This window comes from Choloepus didactylus, chromosome 5 (assembly GCF_015220235.1).
Source record: "Choloepus didactylus isolate mChoDid1 chromosome 5, mChoDid1.pri, whole genome shotgun sequence".
NCBI lineage: Eukaryota > Metazoa > Chordata > Mammalia > Pilosa > Megalonychidae > Choloepus > Choloepus didactylus.
Window position 1 is genome coordinate 91,181,013 of NC_051311.1, and position 17,193 is coordinate 91,198,205.

The 17,193-nt window shown below is 36.3% G+C and overlaps 1 protein-coding gene across 1 annotated transcript in view; it reads left to right on the forward strand.

Annotated features, from left to right (window-relative positions):
* The window catches only part of ORC5 (origin recognition complex subunit 5), a 92,339-nt gene extending 75,323 nt beyond the window's left edge, over positions 1-17,016 (forward strand). The window contains exons 13-14 of the mRNA XM_037836465.1: positions 4,298-4,410; positions 16,470-17,016. Coding sequence (XP_037692393.1) covers positions 4,298-4,410; positions 16,470-16,515 — 159 coding nt within the window. The 3' untranslated portion in view covers positions 16,516-17,016. The remainder of the gene's footprint in view (positions 1-4,297; positions 4,411-16,469) is intronic.
* Positions 17,017-17,193: the final 177 nt, after the last annotated feature.

Here is a 17,193-nt window from a genome sequence, read left to right on the forward strand (position 1 = left end):
AGTTCATTAATTTGAGCTATTTTTTAGGCCCTTTCCTGTCTTCTATAATCATTTGTTTATTTAAGTAAAAGAGTTGATTTTCCTTCCCATAGAGTCTGTGTGCAAGGACCTTAGCCAAACATGCACCAATGTGATATCTAGAACTTCTCTCTTTTTTTTTTTTTCAGGTATTAAAAAAAGGTGTAAAAATATTCATATTGTTGCAGTTTGGAAAGTTGAACAAAAGTGAGAGGCAGCTGAGTGAGACCAGGGTGCAGCAGCAGTGAGGGAGTGGGGCAGCCTGGAGAGTCTTGCTTCCCACCTGGACGAGGACTCCCTAAAGCAGGTTTTTGGGTGTGTGACCATAGTCCAGGAACTGGCCCTTTGCTTTTCAAGCTTTGAGCTAGGTTTTATAGGTTTTCTGAGGGTAAGGTGGTCATTCTTTCAGGAATATGATTAGAATTATTTATACTAATCGACCCTCAAAAGACAAATGTTTATGCCGCAATGCCAATTTATTGATAAATATTGCTAAGCAGACTGGATATTGAAAAAAGGGTAAACAGACAAGATCTTAGAGTTTGTTGATTACGTATCCCGTCTTTGAGCGTTGTGTTCATGGCAAACTTTAAAAATATTAGGTACAATTTATTAAGCAATTGCTTTGTGCAGACATTGAAATAGCACCTGGACATATACTCACTTTTTGTGATCTCATAAATAGTTAGGACATCCCTGCATGGTGCTACATTATTATTCTATGTTTTAGTTTTAAAAATTAAGACTTAGATTGTAGCTAATCTGAAGACTACTGCTAGTAAGTGGCAGAAGATAGGTCTTTCTAACTTGGAATATTCTTTCTCTTAAACTATGCTCTGTCTCTTCTGAAATCAGAAGATTATGCAGGCAATGAGAATGGGCTCTGGGTGGAAGCAGGAAGGAGATAATTGGATGATCTTAAAACCCTGAATGATAGGCAGAAAACCCACCAACACAGTGAGCACATACAAAGTGCTGGGTATTTCCAAATTAATGGGCAAGGGCTGGAACCAGGTTTGTTCTCTTGAAACACATTTTACAGCTGTTTTACACATCATCCCATTCTTTTAACACTTTTTTCAGGGAAGAGTTTAATGCAACTTATTAGATATAAGCTTTCTTAGCTGTCATCACAATTCAGTCAAATTTTTCAAAAGTTTTGGAGTTGGAGATAGGAGACCTAAATACCAGGCAAGTGAGTTTCTGCCACCAGCCAGTTATTATGACTTTGGGCAAGTCAGTGAACATTTCAGGTTTTACATTGGTTGAATTAATAATTTGAATCTAGCAATTTTCTAATTCAGAACTCAGAAAGCTTTTTCAGTTAAGAAGCAGATAGTAAAGATTTTAGGCTTTGCGGGCCAAGAGTCAAAATGGAAGATAAGTTGGTACATGTGTAAGTAAGAGAGGAAAAAACTCGTCTCACCTGACCCCGTTTAACTGAAGTGGATCATTCTGGATGGTGGGCATGCTTTGACCCTAGTTGCCATCAGTTGAAGACATTTTGCAGACAAAAAACAGCCAATTGAGGTGGGACAGACATACAGGGCAGTCCCATGGTCAATTTCATTCTGTCCCAGTGACACCCAGATCCCAGGAGACCCTTCTCTCCTCCCAGCTGTATCAACAAATCTCACAAGATTACCAGTCTGCAGGTCTGGTTCTCTGATCCCCTAAAACAAACAAACAAACAAAAACACATGAAACCTTGAAAAATGTTCTAGTACTGCTTGGGAGGCCTAGAAGAAATAAAAATGGGAATTAGAATAAAAATGGACTACTAACTACTTGGGAGGTAGTAGAAGAAAAAATATTATTTAATTTAGTAAAAGGCAAGAAAGGAATGAGAAAGGCACATTAAAAAAGGACAAATAAAAAGGTTGACATAATTGGAGGAATAAAATTTTAGAAAAGCTGTGCATATGATAAAAGCGAACATAGGGTTCAACTGAAAGGTAAACGTCAGACTAGCTGCAAAAGCAAAATTCCACTACATGCTTTTTACATGATCATTGTCTAAAGTTAAGAAACCATCAGACTTGAAAGTAACATCTCAGGAAAAAAAGCATACCACCTAAAAGAATGCTGGTGTTGGGGATTGAATCATACTCCCACAAAAGGCATGTTTGGGTCCCCATCCCTGGTCCTTGGAGTGTAAACTCATTTGTAAATGGGACCTTTGAAGATGTTGTTAGTTAACATGTGCCCGAACTGAATGAGGGTGGGCCTTATTCCAATATGGCTGAAGTCCTTATAAACAAAGGAAATTGGACACAGAAAGAGAAGCCATGGGAAGCAGCCAGAAGCTGTAAGCCAATGGGAACCAAAGGAGAAAGAAGAAGATGCCACCAAGTGCATTGCCATGTGACAGAAAAGTCAAGGATCACAAGCCAGCAGCCCTGGAATGCCACAGTCTTTGGGGAGAAAGCTTTACTTTCCTGGTGCCTTGATTTTGGACTTCTCCTAGCCTCAAAACCATAAGCCAATAAATTCCTGTTGTTTAAGCCAATCCATTGCATGGTATTTGTTTTAGCAGCTAGGAAACTAAAAAATACTGGTATTACTATATTAATATCAGAACTAAAATTTAAAACAAAAGTTTTACCGGAGAAGAAAAGGATCACTGTATGATAATGAATAGATTCAATTCGTCAGCAAAACAGTAATTTTAAGTCTGTGTGCATTTAATAATAACATAAATTCAAAAATATAAAACAAAAACAAACAGAATTGCAAGGAGAAAAAGATTCCCTGTCATAGTGGGAGAATTTTAATACCTCTCTCAGTTTTAATAGACCAAGTAGATAAAAATGGTATATATATAAAATTTAAACAACAGAATTAACAAGCTTGATCTAACACATATATAGAACAGAGCACACAACAGCTGCAAAATACATACTCTTTTCAACACACAATAATTATAAAAAATGTTTCACGACATAACCCAATTTGTGATACTGAATTAAAAATTAAAGTCTTAGCCTTTTGATGCAAAGCTTCATATTTTTATTTACTAATACAAAAGGTTTTTTAGTTGAAATGATGCTTCGTATTTACAAAATGCAATATTTTCTCAATACAAAAATTCGTTCATCCTTGAACTTGTTGTTAAAGTAATGACAACCATCTGTTTAACACTGCATGGCAGTATTCCCTGTAAAATTATAATGGGACATGTAGTGGGAGTCCGTGTAACTTAGTAGGATGAGCATAGATTCTAATTTTGAGTTCTTGCTAAACCGCCTACTAGTTCTGGGATTGGGAGAAACTTACTGTCTTTAATGTCATCTATAAAGTGAATACAATAGTAATGTCCACCTTGTAGGGTCATGAGGGATAAATGAGATAACGTGTACGGAACATTCAGTACTGTCAGTACTCGCTACTGCTATTGTTTTATTCATAGAATATTTACTGATGAGCTTCTGCAAAGTGTTAGTTCCAAATTAAGTGAAAAGTTTTAATTCATCAGACATGTAATTAGGTATTAGAGATAACTTAAACCTCTTCTCCCTTCTATTGCCATAGAACAGTTACAGGTCACAAAATCTCCAAATCTTTTTTTCTTGCCTTTGCGGTCCTCTTTTTCTGCTGGTTTACAGGAAATGAGAATAAGAAATTGGGAGAAGAGAATGGGCTGCTCAAAATAGTTTAGCTCCTGGATCAACTTGTTTTCTTGGATTTCAGAGCATTTAATACTTTGGTTGGCCCTATGAATGTGAGGTTAGCTTGTGCCTTGGTTCTGACCTGCCAGAATGTACTTTTGCTTTTGTCAATATTAATCCTTCTAGTGTTTTCCTAACTGTTTTAATGAAGACTAAAGTCTAGGTCTGAGGGATGCATTTCTTATGTCTCATCTAATGAACTACCCAACTCTGATAAAGGTCCAAATCCATGTTTAACTGCTTGATTCCCAAGGGAGTACAGATTTGATATTCTGAAGTATTTAAGTAGAAACTCCATAAAATGCTTATGTGGAGAAGGAATGCGCTTTATTTATAGTTTTTAAAGGTTAGCGGTCATCCTTCTGAGTCATTAATGAAACAAAGCTGTCTCTAGTGGAATCCTTAAAGACCAATTGTTAGTTTGATTAGCTAGGACTTGAAACATACATACAAATTTGTGTATACAAATTTAAAAGTAGCCATATTTTTGCAGATCCTTTGTGGATTCAGTTATATATTTTTATCAGAGGAACTATAAAAGGTTTCAGAAACAAAGATATCATGTAATCTCATTAAGACAGTTTCTCATGAAAATGCTTCCTCATTTTTAGATTACCTCTCTAGTGACCCTTCAGCTGTTAACCCTAGTTGGCCATGATGATCAACTTGATGGACCAAAATACAAATGCACAGTATCTCTTGACTTCATCAGAGCTATTGCAAGGTAAGAGTAGAATAATTGTTAATGTAAAATGTCTTGAATTATGTAAATGATATACTAAATATAAAAATTAATGTTCTTCCTAATGTAATGTCATTAGTCATTCAAAGGAGAAAAGATCATTTAAGTGCCAAGATTGAAAAGATCCACTGTAGAATAAACCTTCTCATCAAATTTACAAATGACATGAAACTGGGAGGAATAGTTAACATGTAGGATGGCAAAAATCAAGATTCTAAAAGATCTTAACAGACTGGTATGATGGTTCCTTATCAGAAGGGTGGAATTTAACACAGACAGTTGGCTATAAAATAATTGTATGTATTAAAACATTTAGGATGGAAGAGACATGACTTAGGTCTTAGGTATTTTAACTGACTACAAGTTTTTAAAAACCCTGACTTAGGTGACATTGACAGAAATACAGTGTTCAATTCAAGGGATGTAATAGTTCTGTGTATTGCCATAAATAGCTCAAATCTGGTATGCTAGGCTGTCTTTGGAATTTTAAGGGGGTCACTGACAGGTATATTCTGAAGTGGTCACGAGGAGAGAGGTATAATTAGGAACCAGGTCATATATCTGACTGAGGGTTGGGGATGTGAGAGAAGCCGTAAAAAGGATATGTTAGTTGTCTCAAATATAGCAGGAACTGTCATGTGCAAAATGGATGAATCTCATTCTGACTAATTCCACAGCATTAGAAGTTCTATGAAGAAAAGTACATTTGTCAAAGTAAGAGCTGTCTAAAAATGTAATGGGTTTCCTCACAAAGAGGTGTGCTTAACATTATAGAAAATGTTCAAGCCTTTATATGAAAAAAATAATCTCATCTCATGGTTGCAGCTGGATAACAACGGGTCAGATATGGAGTAGAAGAACTAATGTGTATGTAGACTGGTATGTCGAACAAGACATTCTTAAGACAGTGATTTCCCATCCTTCTTGAATACGAGGATTCCATTTAACATCCTTTGCTTTTTTTTTTTAATATATATATTTTTTTTTTATTGAGATTGTTCACATACCATACAACTATTCAAAGATCCAAAGTGTGCGATCATTGCCCATGATACCATCATACAGCTGTGCATCCATCACCATAATTAATTCTTTTTCCAATTTTTAGAACATTTCATTACTCTAGAAAAGAAATAAAGACAAAAAAAGGAGACTCAAATCTTCCCATACCTCTAACCACCCTCCCCCTCCATTATTGATTCATAGTTTTGGTATAGTACGTTTGTTACTACTGATGAAAGAATGTTAAAATACTACTAACTGTAGTATATAGTTTGCAATAGGTATATATTTTTTCCTATATGCCTCTCTATTATTAACTTCTAGTTATAGTGTCATACATTTGTTCTAGTTCATGAAAGAGATTTCTAATATTTGTGCAGTTAATCACAGACATTGTCCACCGCAAGATTTGCTGTTTTATACATTCCCATCTTTTAACCTCCAACTTTCCTTCTGGTGACATAAGTGACTCTGAGCTTCCCCTTTCCACCACCTTCATACACCTTTCAGCACTATTAGTTATTCTCACAATATGCTAACATCACCCCTGTCCATTTCCAAATTAAGTTCACCCTAGTTGAACATTCTGCTCATAATAAGCGGACACTCCCTTTCTTTAGCCTCATTCTATATCCTGGTAACTTACATTTCATGTCTATGAGTTTACATATTATAATTAGTTCATATCAGTGAGACCCTGCAATATTTGTCTTTATGTGTCTGTCTTATTTCACTCAATATAGTGCCTTCAAGGTTTCTTCATCAACCCCTTTCTTTTAAGACAGTTTTGTTCACATACCATACATTCCATTCTGAGTAAACAATTGTTGGTTCCCTGTATAGTCATGTATTTCTGTATTCAGCACCATTGCCACTATCTATATAAGGACATCTCCATTTCTTCCCAAAGAGGAGGAAGAGTCAAAGAAGGCAGAGGGACAAAAGAAAAAGAAAAAAGAGAGAGAGAAATAAAACAACAACAACAACAACAACAATGAACATGACAGCTAGAAAGCAACAAAGGAAAGATAGCATTAACCTAAAGTAGAATAAAGAGTCACACAACATCACCAATGCCAGGAGTCCCATATCCTTCCCCTATCCCCCACCCCCCATATGCATTTAGCTTTGGTATATTGCCTTTGTTATATTAAAGGAAGCATAATACAATGTGTCTGTTAATTATATTCTCTAGTTTGCATTGATTGTATTTTCCCCCCAATCCCACCCTGTTTTTAACACCTTGCAATGTTGACATTCATTTCTTCTACCTCATGTAAAAACATATTTGTACCTTTTATTACAATTGTTGAGCACCCTAGGTTTCCCTGAGTTACACAGTCCCAGTCTTTATCCTTTGTCTTTTGTTGTGGTGTCCCACATGGTCCCAACCTTCCTCTTTCAACCATACTCACAGTCATCTTTGTTCAGTGTACTTACATTGCTGTGCTACTATCTCCCCAAATTGTTTTCCAAACCTCTCCTGCCTCTTCCTTTCTGTCTGTAGTGCTTCCTTTAGTGTTTCCTGTAGAGCAGTTGTCTTGTTCACAAACTCTGTCATTGTCTGTTTGTCTGAGAATATTTTAAGCTCTCCCTCGTATTTGAAGGACAGTTTTACCAGATATAGGATTCTTGGTTGGTGCTTTTTCTCTTTCAGTATCTTAAATATATCACCCCACTTCCTTCTTGCCTCCATGGTTTCTACTGAGAAATCCGCACGTAGTCTTATCAAGCTTCCTTTTTATGTGATGGATTGCTTTTCTCTTGCTGCTTTCAGGATTCTCTCTTTAACTTTGATGTTTGATAATCTGATTATTAAGTGTCTTGGTGTGGGCCTATTCAAATTTATTCTGTTTGGGGTAAACTGCACTTCTTGGATCTGTGATTTTATGTCTTTCATAAGAGATGGGAAATTTTCATTGATTATTTCCTCTGTTATTGCTGCTTCCCCTTTTCCCTTCTCTTCATCTTTGGGGACACCAATGACATGTACATTCCTAACTTTCGTTTTGTCCTTAAGTTCCTAGAGACATTGCTCATATTTTTCCATTCTTTTCTCTATCTGTTCTTTTGTGTGTAGGCTTTCAGGTGCCTTGTTCTCCAGTTCCTGAGTGTTTCTTCTGCCTCTTGTGATCACTGTTGTATGTTTCCATTGTGTCTTTCATCTCTTGCGTTGTGCCTTCCATTTCCGTGGATTCTGCCAGTTGCTTTCTCGAACTTTGAATTTCTACCTTATGTAAGCCCAGTGTTTTCATTATACGGTCCATCTCTTGCCATATCCTCCCTAAACTTTTTGAATTGACTTAATATTAGTTGTTTAAGTTCCTTTATGTCTGTTGAAGTGTAAGTTTGTTCCTTTGACTGGGCCATAACTTCATTTCTCTTAGTGTAGGTTGTAGTTTTCTGTTGTCTAGGCATGGTTTCCTTGGTTACCCCAATCAGGTTTTCCCAGATCAAAACGGGCTCTGGTCCCAGAAGGAAGAACTATTCAGTATCCAGTTTCCCTGAGGGTGTCTTAGAAGATTGATACACCCTATGAGGCCTTGAGTCACTGTGCTTTTCTGCCCAGCAGGTGGCACCTGTCAGCCTGTAACTGCAGACTGGTATAAGGAGGTGTGGCCCGTGGCTCTTTTTCCCCAGGCTTTGGGGTCTGGTTCTGAATAGAAGGCAGGTAGTAGAGATGGGCCCCACCTCTTTCCTCTTAGGGAAGATAGACCCCCTAGGGAGAGGTCGTTAGCATTTCAGTGGTCTCTGTCTGCCTGTGCTGTCTCCACCCTTGTCTGGGTCTGAGCACTGGGAACTGAAAATGGCTGGGGCTTTCTCCACTGAGCCAAAACAGGGACAGAAAGCCCCTTTCAGGCTAGTCCGCGGCCACCCTCCGGCTCTCCAAGGTCAGTCTTCACCCAAAGCCTCTGTCTGCTTGTTGGGGGTTCATATAGAGCAGTCCACACTTATTATATAAAACCCCAGCTGGAGCTTAGCTGAGCTATATTTGCTCACTCAGAGACAGCTGCTCTCTGGCTCCATGAGGCTTTGCAGCTCGAGCCACGGGAGAAGGGAGCTCCCGTCTTGGATCCGCAGTTTTTACTTACAGATTTTATGCTGCTCTCTTGGGCATTCCTCCCAATTCAGGTTGGAGTATGATGAGTGGATGGTCATGTTTGTCCCCCTGCAGTTATTCTGGATTATTTACTAGCTGTTCCTGGTTGCTTATTAGTTGTTCCAGGGAGACTAACTAGCTTCCACTCCTCTCTATGCTGCCATCTTAGCTCTCTCTCAACATTCTTTGCTTTTTAAAGTAATCACGAAAGTACTTGCATTTATTTCAAAATTCATAATCCACAGGCATGAGATATAATATTTATTCAGCCTAAAGACAGCACTTGACATGGGTATGGATTTGTAGATCACCTGTAATGAATGTTACAACTTCCTGAGGTTCTGAAGTCCACAGATTGGCAGCCTTGCCCTGTAGTCTCTTCTGAATTAAAAGTTCTGTGATATTATGATAATGGTAGTTGCCAAATTTTGATAGCATGTAGATTCTAAAACATGAAATGAAGATTATGAAATGTGTCATGATAAAACCAGGTAGATTTTTACACAGAGGAAATTAAGCAGAAACTTTTTTTGAAGTATTCAGTATGACCATAAAGCAATAACTTTTTTTTTTTTTTTTTTTTTTTTTAACAATGATATTAGAACTTCTGTATCTAAGAGCCTCCACCAAAGGTATAACTTTGGAATGATGTACATTTTTTTTCAGGGATTTTGCCATTGTTTTGAATGTTTCACATTATGCCCAACATGATCTTGTGCAGGACAGAGGTTGGTGAATGCCTAATAGAGCAAACCAAACTGATTTGATGTTACTTAATCCATAGTAGCACAGTAATACTACACACATTCTTAGGAAAAAAAGTGCAGAAGTGCACTTTCTGTTTACAACCTTGGAGGGGAGCAGGAGCCATGGGCTTAGGATTTTGCCGTAAGAATTTGAGAACTTTGCAACTTACTTTCTTTTTATTCTGCTCTTCTCTGCTTTCCATGGTCACTATAAGTACCTCCTTCCGCTTCCCATATCTACCCTGTTACACTCTTTCATCCCCATAATGATTTGTAGTTTTCTGCTGATATAGCCCCTCCCCCTTCTCCCCCCCCCCCCAATATCCTTCTATCTCCTAATATTCTTCCTCATTGCCTTAACCAAAACCTAATTTAACCCTGGAATACAACTTCCCCTGGAGTCATCTCTAGCAGTAGCTATTTATTTTTTCAAACCCCAGTCCCTCGGGGCTACAAGGTTATTTCAGTGCTATCTGTCCTCCTTGTTGCTGCTTCCAGACTGTTAATCATCTACAACTTCTTGTAGAAATTTGGGCTTCTTTGAGACTCATGTGATCCGGCTCTATTTCCTCTTCTGTCCACCTGACCTTTAAATGTAGGTGTTCCTTGAAACTTGGTCCTATGCTATTTTTACTTCTCAAATTACACCTTTTGCCTAGGGAATTTCAGCTACACCCGTGACTTCAGTAACCATCTGTATATGGATAACTCTAGTTTTTGAAGTCCAGGCCTTTTTTTATAGTTTTCTTTCCAACACTGAACTTACGAATTCTAATCTTCGCTATCATCCCACCAGCAAAAAAGAAATGGTCTAGCTTTCCTCCAGTGTTCCCTATTTTAGCGATCAGCACTACAGTCTGCCATGTTGCGCAGGCCTGAAACCTGGGAGTCATTCTTGATACTTCTTTCTTCCATTCTCCTAGTATCCAATCATTAGTCTTGTTGAGCCTATTAGTTTCCTCCTACATGTCTCAAATTCATTCACTTTCTTACCATTTCTACTGTTACCATTCTAGACCAAGGCATGATCATCGCTTCTTTAGTAGCCTCATAACTAGTCTTCTGTCTTCTCTTCTCCTCTTACAATTTATTGTCCACACTGTAGCCAGAATGATCTTATAAAAACTTAAAAAAATTTAATGTCACTGTCCTGCTTAAAAGTCAAATAGCCTGCAAGGCTGAAACAGTCTGGCCCCTGTCTGTGTGCCCAGCCCCCTGTCTGGCACATCCCTCTTCTTCCCTCACTGTTTGCATTCCAGTCACACCAGCAGGGCAGTTCCTCAGTTTTCATATTCACCATTCTGCTTCCCACCTTTCCATATATAGCACCTTCCAGTTCTTCCCCTCATTCATCTAGCTAACTGCTGCATATCCTTTAGATTTCAGCTTAAATGTCTCTTCCTTAAAGAAGCCTTCTCAAACATACCATGTCCACCATCAGCACACACACACACACACACACACACACACACACACACACAAACACAGTTAGGAAGGTACCATTCTCTTCTTCATGGTACTTATTGTAGTTTTAACTAAAAAAATTAATTGAATAATTAGAGTTAATTTGTCTTTCTAGAATATAAGTCCATAAAGTTCAAAGTATTGACCTTGTCTGTCAGCCACTTCCTTATTCTCAAGTCCTTACACAATGCCTTAATCTTAAAGTGTATGAAATAAACAAACTGACTAAATGCAATATTTAGTTTTTTCCTATAGTGATTAGCAATAAAACTTCAGATGAAAAGGGAATCATTGTAGACTTGTTTTCCCTATAGTGACTAGCAATAAAACTTCAGATGAAAGGGAATCATTGTAGACTTGTTTTCTGGAGCACCACGAAAAAGGGAGTTAGGAGGACTAGCCTCATTTCAAATCTAAGTTTGCTGGAGAGAGGAAGTCTCAAGGATAGTTACCAAAGAAGAAATAGGTAGGCCTAGTTACAGACACCTGTGGCAGAGAATGAAAAGTTAGATCACAGGACATAACTTGAATGTCCAATAATAAGAGAATGGATCAGTAATTTATTGTACATTCTCAAGAGGAAACATTATACAGTTTTTGAAAATCATACTTTTGAAGGATGAAATACAGGAAAAGTCTCATGATACGAGCTTAAGTGGATTAAAGAGTTATATGTGTGTGTGTGTGTGTGTGTGTATATATATATATGTATATGTGTATATAAAAATACTAGGAAATCCTAAGTGAAGGGAGTAATTGTCAAAATTGTAAAATGCTGCCAAGAAGTCAAGCAGGGCCTTGCCTATTTAATGATAAACTCTGTCTAGAGCACTTTTAGCAGTATGGTGGGGTACAAGTCAGATTATAGTGAGTTTAATCAATATTTATGAGAAAGCAGATGTAGCAAATAGATAATGCTTTTCATTCATTTATTCATTCAATATTTATTGGGTTGCCCATTTTAAATGAAATATGGTATTAGACTTCGGGGAGGTGGCAACAAGTATAACATGTATATTATGAGCTTACATTTTAGAATTTTTGCCATAAAGAGGAAGAGAAAGACTGACAACTGCTAAAGGGCTTATAGGGCTGTGAGAAGGTTATTATCTTTAAAAGATTTGAGCATATTTAAGTGTTGATGGGAAAGAATTGACAGAGAGAGTTATAAAAGAGAGAATAATTAAAAATGAAGTTCTAGAAATGATATCTAAGCATGGAATTTAGAATACAAGTTGAAAGAAATAACCTTTGATAAGAGAGGGGAATCTTCTTGCAAAATGGGTTCAGATAGAGCTGAGTTTGGAGATTTGGTGATAAGAAGTTGAGAGAGTTCTTATCTGATGGCTTCTATTTTGTCTGTGAAGGAAGAAGCAAAATTCTCTGCTGACATGAAGGGCAGAAGTAGTGGCAATTTGCAAGGAATATGGACTATCAGGACTAGCTGCAATGGGGACTGAAAGAAAGTGCTGGCAAGGAAAACAATTTGCTGGGAATGTTGAGGGCCCAGTTGAGGTTACTGACCATGAATTTACAGGGGCACCAATCTGTGAGACTTGGGATCCTCTCCAGTAGCATCCCATATGCTAGATACTGGGACAGTAAGGGGATATAAATGAATTTACATAGGATTGGGGTTTTGCCAGGTTAGTTCAGTAGATGCTAGCAAGTGAATGCTTGAAGTGTTGAACCATGGAACCATGGAGGTTAAGCTAGATGGAAAGGAAATAAAGCCAGTACGGGGCTAACAGTACAGTCTCTGACACATAAATACTCAGAAAATATTTGTATATCAGGAAAAAGTGAAGGAGTTTGTGAGATGGTGGTTCCAAGGGGTTGCAGAAAGATTTAAGGAAGAGGCTGGGATCTGAGGGTAGAATGTCTAAATTTATGTTTTCAGAGTGGACCCTTTCTGAGTGTGATATGAAAATGGAAAAGAATTGGAGGTGAGAAAGACAAGTGTTCAGTGAAGTCTCTAAGGCTAATGCAGATCTTGGGATGAAATGGACGCTGAATATTCAGTGACTGAGAAAAGTGACAGGTAGGGTTCAGGATGTTGAGTGGAATGGTCTGAGTCTCAGGAGCAGAGCCTTTTGCACAAGGATGCCAATCCCACTGTCAGGGCTGCCTTGGGTACAGGAGAGACTCTAACCTTCATTGTTGGGGGCTAAATAGGAAGCTATGTCCTTCAGGATTCAGGTAAGCCCAGCAGGGAAGAAAAACATTCATTGAAGAGGTGGAAGACATAGAGGTAGATCATACTTTATTGCTCATGGAGTAGGTGGGAAGGTTTGGATAGAAAAGTTGGAGGCTGGTTCCAAAGGAACAGAGAATATAGATGTAGAGTATGGGAGAAAAAAGATGACCAAGAAGCTTCTTAATGTGAATGTTAATTATAAGTTTACAATTTTTTTTCCCCCATAGTCAGTGGGAAAGACACTACAAAATAACATAAGGTTACAACTTAAAGTTGTATGGTTGTAAGTTGTGAGAACCAAACATTTAAACTAAAAAAGAATCCAATCTCAAACTGCCCACAAAATAAAAGGAAATAAAATAGTATCCCATGAGATAAAAGTATTTCATTGTGGAGTAAAATAATGAAATAAAATAAACAAAATAAAGTAAGAGGTTAAAGAAGAAATTAAATCCATATATATATGACATAAAATTAATTTGTATTTAGGCATTTTAACCTCTGGTTTAAGAAGTATTCCTAGGCAGATAGTCTTTATCCTATTTCTTTTATGATGCTTACTTCAGAAAATAATTCATTCAGGTTCTGTGGGATAAAGAACCTTGTACAGTATATAAAATTTATCCATAATCTTGAAATTGTATTTATATGAATCTAATATTTGTCTGTCTGAAGCCATGAAAAACCAGGGAAAGTACATGCAAAGTATTTAACTCTCTTTTTAAGTTAAAACTTCTTTAAAAGCATATTAATAAAACATTTCTCTCCAAGTCCTTTAATGTACAGTTATTTTAGTCAGCCATGAATGTGTGACGTAATCTTTTATGTTGTCAATGACGACAGTTCTGCCATTGTCCTAGAAGAATATCTGTGGAGATCAGTTGGCAAGTCAGGTGGAGAGATGATAGAGATAGATGCCCATATTTCTTGGGCAGCAAACATTTCTTAAAGGAATAATCTTTTTTGTTGTTTTTGTTTTTTGTTTTTATTGGGTTTTTTAAAATGCAATTTTATTGATGTATATTCATACACCATATAACCTGTCCAAAGTATGTAATCAGTGACTCACAGTATCATCATATAGTTGTGCATTCATCACCACAATTTTAGAACATTTTTATTACTCCAAAATAAAGAAAAAAATAAAAAAGAACACCCAAAACATCCCATACCCCTTTACCCCCCCATTATATATATATTTGTCTTTATTTTATTACTCTTCTGCCCACACACTGGATAAAGGGAGTGTCAGTCACAAAGTTTTCACAATCACACAGTCCCACAGTAAATGCTGTATACAGTCATCATCAAGAATCATGTCTTACTGGATTACAGTTCAACAGATTCAGGTATTACCTTCTAGCTATTCTAACACACTAGAAACTAAAAAGGAATATATATATATAAGCAATGCATAAGAATAACTTCCAGCATGACCTCTTGACTCTATTTGAAATCTCTTAGCCACTGAAACTTTGTTTCATTTTAAAGGAATGATTTTGCGTATTCAGTTCCTGATTTCATTTTTTTTTTTTAATTCCAAAAAAATCTTACTGCATGATTCAGTTAGTTTCAGTACTTCCCAGTAACAAACAAAGAAATGAAATGTGGTAATGCTTTTATAAATGAATACATTTAAATTGCTTAGTAGTTTTAAATAAACCCATTCATTCTATTAAAGAAAATTCTATTGCACAAACTCTTCTATTTAAGACAAATGGATTACTGAATAAAGTGAAGGAGCTCTACTACTGTAACAAATCATGGTATTTTCATTTGTTTATTTTCTCTTCCAGTACTTGTCCATCATACAGACATTTCTCCATAGCTGTCACTACTTAGTTGCAATTCTCCATTCTCCCTTTTCCTGTTAATATTATATGTATGTGTTCATATTGATCATTTTGTATGATTATGTAATATTCCATCAAATAATTCCTTGTATTTTAGGGATTCCTCTAGTGTTGAAATTTAAGTTGTTTTTTAATATTAACTTCTTATAAACATTTTTTTTTCACTTGAGGAAAAACAAAGTTTTTCCTTTTCACCAAAGGAAAAACAAACCATGACTTAACATTGAGTCCACCTTACTTTGCCACTTTAAGTTTATAACCTGAGACCCAAAGTCATTGTGGGACAAGTGCCTGGAGAAATGTGCAAATACCACTTCTCTTTTTGTCTATGGTTAAAAATATCCTACCATGTATATTTTCTTTCTAAAACCCTCTAGAAAAGATAATTCCAACCAGTAAGATGACTTTTCCTTTTTTAAGTATTTGTAGAGCTACCCTGTTGCCAGAAAATTTGGGAGGGTTCTATAGTTGACTGAGAGAGAAACATATAAAAATAAAATAGTTTTATGATTTAATAACCATACCTTTTGAGTATATATTTGAGATAAGATTTTTTTTTTAACTTTAGTAACTATTTTTAGTTGCTTTGTTACTGCTAATGATTTTAAAAAATTGTTTTAGCAGGATTTTTATACCATTTTGCAAAGGTTTAGAATTCTTCAGAGAGACACTATTGTATTGAAACAGTGAAGATATTCTTCAGTATAACACTAGCTACCACAATAGCCATAGCATCTCATTTGAGCTATTTTTAAACATGTTTTCATAAGTAGTATCTATAGTTCCACATGCCAAATTTTTAAAAATATTTGATATGTCAGTCATTTGCTTAGAAACTTTTTTAGAAAGTATATTACAAAATGACAGACAAAAACATTAATTGATGATGGTTTAATAAATAAGAGCATGCAATTAGTGAATCTTTAAAAGGCTGTTCTCACATGGATGATTATTTTTGCAGAACTGAATACTTTAAGGCTTTAATTTTATACTTATTGCTAGATCATTATATCTAATTATTTTGACCATTTATTCAAATAATAAACCTCCAAGTCTGAATATTTATAGTGAAGAAAAGAAAATAATTACATGTCTCTCTCTGCTATTTTATTCTGCCTGCCATCAGAATACAAAAATATACATTCACTTCATCTGTTTGTTGTAGCGTATTCTTGGATCATACAGATTTAGTTACATTATACACGCAGGTCAACCAGTGTTAAAAGACTGAAAGGATGAGAAATACAAATGAGGACAGATAAGCTATGCATTATCTAATGATAAAACAGGTGTTTTGGAAGATAAACAGTGTTAGAAACAAAGAAGATTTCAATACTTTTGCATCTCTAATTACTTTATTCTTAGTGCATTATACAAAAAAACCAAATAGCTTTCAAATGAAATCTAAATATTCTGTATTATAATTGAAATAGAGTATTGAATAGTTCTTTTGTTTCCTTTTTAGAAAACCAAACTTTATACATGGCAAAAAAACACAACTTTTTAAAGAAACTCTTCCTAGTGACATTTTTAAAAATATCAATCTTATCATGGTACACATGTTAGCACTATAGGATTGTCTAGCGTTAGTTGTGAATTATTTTGCATGTGTTTCTTCATACATAGCTGAGCAATCTAGAGGTTGAGGATGCTAACGTATTATTTGTTTTTGTTTTTAGGACAGTGAACTTTGACATAATAAAATACTTGTATGATTTCTTATGAAAACAAGCTTCAAAGCCATATGGACACTGTGACAATGACTAAGCCAAGCTGTGTTCATCCAACTACTTAGCTGGCCAGGGAAAGGAGTTCTTTGGCTCTATTGGATTTGTCCAAACAGGTGCTGGCCCAGCATGGAATCTGATGAAAATACTCTGATTGGTCTGGGTGGATGTGAGCAGAAGACTATTTACTAGGGACCCTGGAGTATTTGGAAGCAACGTGTTAATTATAAACAGCAGGGTTTGAGCACAATCTGTTCTACTCTTAATGATGTTATCTTAACACTGAAATTGCCTGAAACCCATTTACTTAGGACTACATTTTGCTCTGTGAACTATCCCCTGCGCTTTGAACGTGCCAGCAGCCCTTGTTTATATGCCCAGTCTTTTCACTTCCTCTCCACAGGAGCCTCTGCAGTTGCTGCCAAAGCAGATTTTCCTAAAGCCACCACTTTAAAAGATCATAGTTACAAAATATAATAAATACAAATTCATTTTAAAATCCAAGCTTGTATTTGCTTATCTTTTCACTTAAATTTTCTCAAAAGGCAAGGTAGTTTGATTTGATCAAATACAGACCAACTTTCCATCTCTAAGCCCACTTGATAACTACAGTGTGCTTGTGTGAGGTTTATCTAGTCCCTCTTCTGCGATTAATTACCTAACCTAGTTCTTTATT